This window comes from Protopterus annectens, chromosome 4.part0 (genome assembly GCF_019279795.1).
Source record: "Protopterus annectens isolate FY-2018-M chromosome 4.part0, PAN1.0, whole genome shotgun sequence".
Lineage (NCBI taxonomy): Eukaryota > Metazoa > Chordata > Ceratodontiformes > Protopteridae > Protopterus > Protopterus annectens.
In genome coordinates this window covers 311406899-311418217 of record NC_056733.1, presented here as the reverse complement: position 1 = coordinate 311418217, position 11319 = coordinate 311406899, and the positions used below count along the sequence as shown (strand labels likewise).

The following is an 11319-nucleotide window of genomic DNA, read 5'->3' as shown; positions in this document are numbered from 1 at the left end:
AAATTTAAACTCATTTAAGGTATCAGGAAAACAAATACAAATAAAATACATTAAATTAACATTTAACATTTATAGCTTTGTAACCTTTCACATTATGACTACATTGTGTACTATTTGCTATTGTTTGTCATTATTGACTAAAAGTACATGCATTAGCACATGTTTTATGATCTCACTTTACTTCTACTGTTAGACAATAATCTAGATCTCTGCATATGTACTACTCATGTGCTCATAACACTGTATTGATTTCGAAAGCTTACTTCATGTAATTTTTAAATACGGATCTAGTCTGAAAGGGGTAAGAACAGCAGCTCTCCTACCTGGTTACCAAACTGTAAATAAATAACATTATGAATTCTATCAGGGAAGAAAGGGTACCCAACCATTTAACAGCTGGTCACTGGAGTGTTAAGCAGATCTTACTATTACCAGCAAAAGGGAAAACATCAGAAAGAAGAAACGTCAGAGAATGCCAAACCTATACAACATAGCTGTTACCAAGTAGCATGGAATGAGGTCTGTGGATTAAATAGTTAAAAGGCTGAACAGAAACATATAATCATCAGGTAATCAACACATACTATCTGCTAAAAATAGTGATGACACTGCAGTTATAACCAGTATTCTCTAACTGCTCAGATTCCTTCCCTGTATTTAGCAATAATCATACTACTGGTGAAACAAAGAAGGAATATGTTTTGTGAATGACATGAACTTAGGAACATAAAAATGAAAAATACAAGAGCTTGCTTTTACTATATTCTGTAGAATTAAACTGCTGTGGTAAAAATGAGAAGATCCAAGTGGAAATACTCACTGATACACCTTGACGGGGGAAAAAAAAAGAGGTGAGATACAACTCTTTCACAGATGTCTGAAACCACTGCATGGTGCTATTAACCTGCCAAGTAACACAAAGCTAGTGAATCCTTAGAAGTTAAAGGTATCTTTTTTTTTTCTGCAAGAATATTTGTGGTCACAGTTCTCAGTGCACTAACTATCTGGAGAGATACTATACTGTTTGTAAAGACGCCATGTATGAAATCTCTACTAAGCACAGCAGTATATTAAACAACTCAAATCAATAAAATAAAATGTCATCTGAAAACCGTATGAGAACATTTTTGTCTCTGTTTATTGGCTATCTTTATTAGAGTTCAGCTGGGAAACTGCAAGATTTCCTTAACATTTTGTATTCTGTACTATGTGTCTGCATAAGGTTCACAGCTGATAACATATTAACATTTCCATATTTAAAAAAAAATACTAATCTTTTTATTTTAAAATGCAACACAATCACATCCAATGATAGCCCCAAACCCTGTAGATAACAATGCTGTAAAAAAATTAATATGTATGAGTAAACAGGAAACGTGAATGGAGAAGCATTTCACAATGGGTGCAAATATACATTGCCAGGGCAGTGCAGTGTTGCCCTTTTAAGATCTCATTACATCTAAACAGATTAAGCACTTTTTTATATACATTATTCATTCTTTTTGTTGACTGTAGCTACTTTATAAGGCATCCCTTTTGTAACAGCTATACACAGAGTCACATATAAAGCAAAAGAAAAAAATATACATATTTGATCTCAGTTACTTTGTTACACCTGCTACCCAGATCTCTGTATGAGTTTTACCAATGGTTCAGCAGTCTCCATTTCTTAGGTCAGTCAGAAAAATGGTATTACATACACATTGAGTCACAAGCAGTAGGAAACACATTCAGCTTCATTAAAAACCATCAGGACTAAGTAAACCTGAGAATGGTCTGAGGTAATTGCAGAAGCTATAGTCCAAGTGTTACAATACAGACGAGAAGTCCAATTCACAAATCTGCAAAATCAAATTAAAAGAAGTGTTCCATGATTATAGTAAAGAATAAACTGTATAAAGTTATGGGTGGACTCCAGCTTTTTAAGCTTATAAGTACTGTGCAATAGTAACACTTATATACATTACACGTTACACCTAAAAGTCTCTGTAAAGTGATCAAATTCCAAATTCAGAAAGCACACACACATCAGTCAAAACATCGCACCATTTTTCCCACGGAACTATTATGGAAGGGAATCTTAAAATGCTTTTTAGTACCAATATATAATGCATAGTTTATTAGCCTAATGAAAATTTTGCATCATACAGGGGAATTAAGAAATATTATCAATTACTTGATGTATAAATCAGGATTGTTATCTAAATATGGTCAAACCTGGACAAAGATCAGTGCAATTAGCAGGATTTTAGTTGTATAAAATGCACTAATGAAAACTGCAAAGCCAAAACTTTGATCATACAGATAACTAGCAAGTGACTATAAAATGGTATTTACATTTATTACAAAACGTAACTTAAGTCCTTAATTCCTGCACAAAAAATAATGAAAAATATATTTGAATTTAATAAGTTAATTGTTTTGTTTTTCTAAAAGTTTGTAATGTGTTACACAACCAGCAGCAAATGAAATTATAGGCAGCCTAGCATATTTTGTTTTCAATATTTCTAGAGAAACTTCATACATAAAGGCAGAAAAACATTGTTAAATAAGTATTTGTGCTGAGTCGTGCTTCTCCTATACTTTGCTACAATGTCAAGACAACTAACACAAACAAGTTAAGTCAAGTCAAGCTAATAAAAGGGGTAACCTGCTTTGAACTGTATACAGAATGTGCCAGGTCTGACCAAAACACTGGCATTTGCAATTCTCATGCTGCAATGTGTACATAGTTGTCTGCATGGCTTAAAATAAGGTAGATCTGATTCTGTACTGCAAACTACTTTTTGTCTGTTCTATACATTCTCACCTTAACTAATATACAAAATACTCATCTAAACCACACATGCAGTAATGTTTTAAAATGCAGAATTCAAACATTTCTAAGGATATTTGCCTTCTAAATCGGTGATTGTAGTCTTCACCACCACTGAAACTGCCAAAATTATCTGTAAGACAAGGACAATGTTCAAAGGAAAATGTGTATGCTACAGTCATTGTGACTGCACCCCTTCCAAAGGGAAAGATGTCACAGACTAATGAAAAATGTCTTCAGGATTAAACATATTTGGTTGGCTATTACATGAAAAACATTTGGGCATGCATAGATACAAACATATAGAGTGAAAATACAGTTGTGTAAAATCTTACCATAATAGCAGATGTCCTTCTTTTCACTGCTGCAGCACAGCTTACAATAGAGATTCACTGCCAAGGGTAGCCCCACATCTGGCCAGCATACCAAAACCTTAGGTTTTAATAGGGATATCGTACGTCACACCTATGCTCACCATGCATGGCATAGGGCATAAAGATACCATCCTCAGAACTGAATGGCCCAGGAGGAACAACAGTCCAAGGAGAAAGGAGTAAAGTGTGCATCCCAAAGAAGAAAGAAACTGGGGAGGAGGGAGGGAGTGAAGAGGACATCTACTGTTATGGTAAGATTTTACACAGCTGTACTATGTCCTTCCATATCACTGCTGCAGCATTTCTGACAATAGAAAGAGTAAAAAAGCTCAAGAGGAAAGTTGGGAGGAGTAAGGCCCAGCTGAGTGCACAAGAAAGCCATACAGGACAGCCCTGGAAAATCTGTCTCTAGCCCTAGAAACAACATCCAGGTTATAGTGCTTGGTCAAAGTATGCACAGACATCCAAAGTAGCTGTCTCAAGAACAGAGTTAGGATCCAAACCTTTGAGAAAAGCACCAGAAGAAGCTACATATCAAGTAAAATGAGCTCTAACAGAGGAAGGAAGGCTTTTCCCATGAAAGGAATAACAAAAAGAAATAGCCTTAGATATACAACAAGTAATGGTTTGCTTAGAAACAGCCAAACCCAAAGACCTGGAATGAAAGGAAACAAAAACCTGTTCAGGTTTATGAATGGCTTTAATTTTATCTATATAATATCAGAGTTGCCTATGCAAATCCAAGGTGTGAAGAACCCTCTCACTAGTAGACTGCAGAGAAGGGGAAAAATGAGCAAACAAATAGACTGATTAAGAGAGAACTCATTAACTAGCTTGTGCATAAAAGAAGGATTAGTACAAAGAGATACCCTGTCCTTATGAAAAAAACAAAAGAGGAACAGGCATAAGGGTCTGCAGCTCAGACACCCATCTGGCAGAGGTAAGGGGCCAAAAGAAGAACAGCCTTCCAAGAACAATGCTGTAAGGAAGCTGAAGGCTCAAAAGGAGTCTGAGTCAATTTTTGTAACAAAACAAAAAAGGTCCCAGGAAGGGGGAATAGGTTTCCTTGGAGGCCTTATATGAAAGATGCCTTCAAGAAATTGTTTAACCCAGAATCTAGAAGCCAAAGGGGAAGTCAAAGACAGACAAGTGGAAATAGCTGACAGGTGGGCTTTAACAGAAGAGTATGCCATTCCAGCAGCTAGCAATTCACACAAATAAGAAAACCAAAGGAAAGTGGATCAAGGTTATGAGAAAGACACCAGAAAGAAAATCTATTCAATTTGGATAAATAAGACTTTCTGGTAGGGGGTTGCCTGGCCTCCTGCAGAACACAAAGCATGTCCTCATAAAAAATGTGCCTAAAGGGGATCAAGAAGCTATCACCCTCAGTGTCAGTGGAAGAGAGGTCAGGTGGGGATGGATGAGAGACCCCTTGTTTTGTGTATGTCCACCCTGTGAGGCAACTTGTGATGAGTGCCCTTGGCTAAATGCAGAAGAGGGAACCAATGCTGAATGGGCCAAAAGGGAGTCACCAACAAGATTTTGGGAGCACCCTGTTCTTGAACAGGACAAATAGTATGAGAGGAAGGGGAGGGAAGGCATAAAGAAACATCCCCTTACAGGAAAAGGAGAAGGCATCCGCCTTGGAAGCAGAGGGCATGGGATTCTGATGCAAAACAGAAGAAGCTGGCTGTTCATATGGGAGGGAGAAAGATCTACTTGATGAGTACCCCACTGGTAGACAATGTCCAGAAACACACCTCTTTCAAGCATCCACTCATGAATTTATATTATGGACCTGCTCAGAGAATCCACTGCAATGCTCTGATCTGAGGGAATATAAACAGCCTGAAGAGTCACTTGATACTGGACAGCTCGATCCAAAACACGAAGAGCTATTCTACACAAAAGGTAAGACCTTGCCCCCCCTTGCTTGTTGATGTACCACATTGCTATGGTATTGTCTGTGAAGTTTTTGAGGGGCCCTGGTAGGAAAAGCAAATGAAAGACCTGAAGGGCTAGGGGAAGCACTCTCATCTCTAATACTGATGTGGTCTTTCCTTTGATGAAGAGACAAAAGGCTCTGCACTTTCACAGGACTAAAGGAGGCCTCCTACTCCACATTTGAGGCATCTGAAGAGCTCCTGAGTGGTGAATGGAAATTGAAAAGGCAGCCCTGGGTTGAAGAAATACTGATGAATCCAACACTGAAGTTCCAGTTTGAGGCATGGGAAAAGGGGACTCAGAAAATCCAAAGGATTAAAATGTTGAAGCCAGACTGACTTCAGGAATGACTGGAGCTTTCTTATATGAAGCTTGGCCAGAGAAAGGATAGGAATGGTGGAAGGCATACATCCCAGAGCCCTTAGAAACTCTCTGGCCATAATGGTGTCTGGAGGAAGAAGGGATTCAAAGAGTGCAATCAGAGTTAAAAGCTTGGGATGAGGCAGAGATGCTTGCACTGGAATAGTCTGAAGCTTTCACCTGAGAAACACATGATCCTGAGAAGGACTTAGGAAAGATTTTTGGAAATTCACTGTAAACTCCAGGCTTTGGAAGAGACAAATACCAAAGTGAAGATGTTGAAGTAAAGTTTCTGGAGACAAAGTCTAAAGGAGCAGGCCATCCAGATAAGGAAATATCTGAATTCCCCTCAACCTGCAAAAAACAATCACAGGATTGAGGCATTTGGTGAAGACCCTTGGGGAGTAGAGAGGCCAAAGAGTAAAGCAGAGAACTTAAAATGCAAGGAAGAAACAGAAAAATGCAAATAATTCCTGAAAAAAGGAATGGATATGAATATGGAGGTAGGCATCCTTGAGATCCAGGAAACCCTGAGGAAGAAGAGGAAACAAGGGCTGATGGGATAACATCTGAAAGGAAGTAACCTTCAAAACGGTATTGGGCTGAGAAAGATCCAGAATGGGTCTCCTGGTGCCTTCTTTCCTGGAAACCAGAAACATTCTGGAGTAAAATCCCTTCCCCTTTTGAGGAGCTGGAACCTCCTGGGTTGTTCCTTGAGTCAAAAGGTTCCGAAACACCTCTGGAAAAAAGGGCAGCCGTTCCTGAGGAGGTTGAGGAATGACCAAAAATGGAGGAAGATATTTCTAAATCATGTAATATCCCTGGTGAATGATGGAGAACCCAAGAATCCAGAGTGATATTTAAACTGGAAGGGACATGGAAAGATGAAGAGAAACAGGGATGTGACTGAGAAGTGAGGGACAAGGATAGTCAGAAAGAACCTGACTTGTCTGGAAAAGGAGGCTTCTGAGCTGTAGGAGTTTGAGTAGACTTAGCAGGAGGAGCCTTTCTACCGCCCTTTTCACCTTCTGGAGGACGGTAAGGCTGTGGACAAAGTCAGGTGTAGTAGGGTAATTCCTCTGAAACTTGGTCGTGTGTCTGATAATTCACAGCCCTAAAGGCCAGAGTAGCAGAAGTATATACTTTCTTACTCAACCTTTCTGCAGTTCTGCTGTCCTTGTCAGAGGGGAGCAGCTTTGTAGAAGGCAACAGTTTAGAATGTTTATCAGAAGCAACAAAAATAATGGAAGGGTCATCAGAGTGGCTTAGTTTTCTGATTCTTTTTCAAGGGGATGTACAACACACCATATGCATAGTGGAAATCTCCTCTCTAACATGGATTTGCAGAACACTCTTAGGCCACAATCAGCTGTGATTCCACTTGAGCATATGAAACAGATGTTTTCAGTGCCTCTGGGGATGTGGGAGAAACCAAATCCATGCCTGCCTCTGAAAAGGCCACTGCAGAGGAATATGACTTTAAAAAATGGGTGGTTTTCTGGGCTTTTACCAGCTTCAAGAGATGCATCCAGTGGAGGAAGTACAGCCAAAGAATCAGACTTAGCTTTCTTGGCCTTCTTCTTCACGGATGGCTGACCCTTGGGCTGTGACAATTCCTCCATATTACCCTCAGCTAACAATTTAAGATGCTGGTTCTTTAAGTAAATAGTTAAAGAGGAGAGATGACTATGCAAGGTCTCTTGTACAAACACTTGACAAATAGGACAAGACGTATGGTCGTGAGAAGCACCTAAGCAAAACAAGCGCTGCTCATGATGGTTCTTATGGGGAATCTGTCTCCCCCACTGGCATTTCCCCTATTTGGATGACATGAAACCAACAACCACAAAATAAACGAAGATAACTTAGTGGAAAAATGGCTTGGTAACCAGCAGACAAATGAGTGTTCAGACCAACAATCGAAGATGACGTTCAGACTGATGGCAAAGAAGTTCTGAGGATGGTGCATCCATATGTCACCTTTATGCCATACACCATGCATGGGGAGCATACATGTGATGCACAATGCTCCTATTACAACCTAAAGTTTTGGTATGCGGGCTGGACATCAGGCTACCATTGGCAGGAAATCCCTATTGTAAGGAATACTGCAACAGTGATATAGAAGGACATCTGATGATACAATCATTTCAATTTATATCACACAAATATTTAAAAAAAAGAATGGGAGAATCTAAGACAAGAAGGCAACAGACACAGCAATCTAATCAGCCAAAAGGAAAACACAGTCCAAAAGAACCCTCAAAAAAAGTAAATCATAGTCAAAACAAAAAAAAATGAAACATTGTAAATGAAACTTTGCTATCAATGAGTTTTTCTTCTCTCGCCTGAAAATCATACTTTTTTTTAAGTTTTGCTTCCGGTAATCTACACAAATAAAAAATATTGTAGCTCTGAAAGCTCCAGATGAGAACAGTCCTAGTGCATCTGGATTAATGGTAAATGCTAGTGTGTGTGACAAAGAACAAAATATTCATGTGATTCCAGCTTCAGTCATCATTGGCAGCACTGGTCCCTCTCACTTCACCTTGATTACGGAGCTGTGGGAAATAAACAATAAATGTATGTTGGTTTTATTTTCATGTACTTCTGAATAATCTGGCTATCTTCATTAACAAATCTGGCCGTTACTCAATCCTCAGTTCTTTTAAGAGTACTGTTTAAACAAAGAGGTGTTACAATGCACAATTTAAATGAAATAATCTCCATCATGCATTTCAAAATAAGCATTTGCTATTAGCAAAAGTTCACCTGTATTAGAAGTGGACAAAAAAAAAAGTTGTCAGAAGAGGCATAATATATACAAAAAAAAGTCATCAGTGACATGTTTGACTGAAATACCAATAACAAGAAATGCTGCAAGACTATGTTTACCTAATTAAATGCAGTACCTTAACTTCAGCAGTATTTTAACTGTTTCACCCATACATTTCAACATCATGATGACGGTTACAACTAAATGCATGTAAATGTAACATGACGTACAAGTGGTGATTGGGAAAAGCTAGGTTGATATCCCTTCAGTAGTTGAAAAAATTCACTCCGGCCTAGACTTGAATGGTTAAAAAATATTGTCTAAGAGTTATACCACTAGTGTGTGCTGTAGTAGAAACTACTGGAAACTGGCACAATTATTAAGTTACTGCAGTGAAATTAAATGCAGTTCAGTTAAAGGGGTGCACTACAAACCTCCAAGTAATACTATATATAATGCTTGCATAAAGGAAACTTTACATGGGTTACAGGAGGCGATATTATAAACCATAAGAAAAATCTCCGATTGGAGTGAAAAAAATGAACATATGCCCTACATGTAAAGAAATGGTGCCTGACACATTATTGATGCAGGGTGGTATTCAGAGATATGGGCCACAATGTGTAAGGTAGGTACAGAGAAAAAAAATCATGTGCTAGAGCTGCACACTAAAACAGAGATTTATGGTCCCCTGTCCATCAAAGACAACCTGGGGTAGACCAAGTACAGAGGACCTTTTGAAATAAACCATGCCAATAATGGACATTTATTTATTTATTTTAATTTTGTTTACCGGGAAGGTCAGACTGGACGAGGTCCGTTTACAGCGGAGGCCCGGGGAGAAAAGCTCCAGTTACATTAGAACAAGACATTACAGAAATAAAAATATAATACAATGGGTAGGAACTAGTTTCTATTAAACTAGAAATTTTTAGAAAGGAGTCAAAAAGAGATTAAAACAGTAGACAATTGCAATCAAAATTATTTACATATGCACTTTTGGTTTGCAAAGAGCAACAGTCAGATTTTAACAGGTACATGTTTTCCATGGATAATAATTGAGGAAACATATTTATTGGGGCATGAAAAGAGAGACAGGAGATGGTTGTATAGGAAAACATATTGTGGACTATGTAATACATGGACATAGCCAAGAACTTGTAAGATGGGCCTTAAGGGAGTTTTTGAATAGAGTGGTGTTAGCTGCAGAAGTCACAGATGGGGGGAGATTATTCCAAGTTTTAGCTATAGTGTGTGAAAAGAGAGATTTGCCGGCTGTATTATTTGCTGAGGTAATAGTGAGGAGTGATTTGTTGGCTGAGCAGAGTGGACGATTTGGAGTGTGGCTGGTCAGTAGATGCCTTAGAGCGGGAATTTTGTCAGGTTGTTTTAGGATGTTGTATGATATAACAAGTTGGTGATATAGTAGCAACTGTGGCAGTTCGAGCCATTGAAGTTGTCTGAGAGGTGTGCAGTGATGGGTTCTAAATGGGGAATTTTTGGCAAACTTGGCAATTCTGTTATAACAGGACTCAAGTTTGTCTAGGTCATATTTCCTAATGGGAGTAAGAATTGGGGCTGCATACAGTAGGGCTGCATACAGTAGTGTAGATAGGAGATGGGTTTGAGCTAGGGTGACTTTAGCATGATCAGTTAGAAAGTTCTTTTGCCTGTATAAGGAACCCATTTTTTTGTGCACTTTATTTATAGTTTGTGAGATATGAATGTTAAAGTGGAGGTTGTTGTCTATTTTGATGCCAAGGAGCTTGGTGTGGAGAGAGGGTGAGATGATAGTACCACTATCAGAGGAGATGGAGAAGGAGACGAGTTGTTTTTGATTTGTTTGGGGTAAAAAGTAGTAGTTTGGTTTTGTTAGGATTTAAGATAAGTTGAATGTTAGTGATCCATCTTTCTACTGAGGTGAAGGACTCTTGGGTGAGATGCTGTAGGGAGATCAGGGATGGTGCTGAACATATAAGCGTGGAATCATCTGCGTATTGGATTAGTGAGGCATGCAGGGTAGATGTGTGTAGGTTATTGGTAAAAATCGAGAAGAGAAGAGGGCCTAGTATGGAGCCTTGGGGTACACCAATGGTGGTTGGGAGCAGAGGTGATAAAGCTCCTTGCCACTGGACAGCTTGTTGTCATTCTGATAAGTAACTTTTAAACCAAGCAATAGTGTTTGGGGTGAAGGCTAGGGAGGTGAGGCTATCTATTAATATGGAGTGAGAGACCATGTCAAATGCTTTGGAGAGGTCGAGGAATGTGGTTGATACAAATCTGTTGTTATTCCTATGTTGGTTAACTAGGTCTGTGAAGGAAAGAAGGGCGGTGGTAGTACTGTGGTGTGGGCGGAAGCCATGTTGTGTGGATGAGAGGAGATTTTTTAAGTTTAGGAAGTGCATGACTTGAGAGTGTATACATTTTTCTAGTATCTTAGATAAAGGTGACAGAATAGCAATGGGTCGGTAGTTTGAGAAATCATAGGAGGTTCCTCCCTTATGAAGGGGAATGATATAGGAGACCTTCCACAGATGAGGGATATATGACTCCTGTATAGAGCGGTTGACAAGGATTGAGACTGGGTAGGCTATGGAGTTGGCTGCCATTTTTAGGAAATGTGCTGGTAGCCCATCTGCTGCAAGGGTAGTGGGCTTTAGTTTTAAAACATGTTTCTTTATTGTAGAGGTTGGGATAGGTGAGAAGGTAAGAGGAGCAGAGTTGTTAGGCGCTGTAGGCATGGGTGTGTAGCTATTTTTGGCTAGTTGAGTGGATAGTGAGTTAATGGATTTGGTAAAATGTTGGTTGAATTTTGAGGCTATTTCAGTAGTTGTATCTGTGGAGGTTGAGGTTGAGGTGGGAGAGGGTGTGGTGTTTTTTCCTGGTTTTAGTAGGGAGTTTATTGCATGCCAGAACTTTTGTGGGTTGTTGGAGTATTTGTTTTGGATATTTATGTAGTAGTTTTGTTTATCAAGCTTAGTTTGCTGATTAGCCTGGTTTCTAAGATGATGATAGTTTTGTTTAGAAAGACTAGTGTTGTCTTTCTT

General features: G+C 39.0%; 1 protein-coding gene across 1 annotated transcript in view; it reads right to left on the bottom strand.

Annotated features, from left to right (window-relative positions):
* Positions 1–4203: 4203 nt before the first annotated feature.
* Positions 4204–11319, bottom strand: part of PITPNB (phosphatidylinositol transfer protein beta) — an 862947-nt gene continuing 855831 nt past the window's right edge. Inside the window, exon 11 of the mRNA XM_044068302.1 lies at positions 4204–8057. Within this exon, the coding sequence (XP_043924237.1) occupies positions 8007–8057 (51 nt within the window). The 3' untranslated portion in view covers positions 4204–8006. The remainder of the gene's footprint in view (positions 8058–11319) is intronic.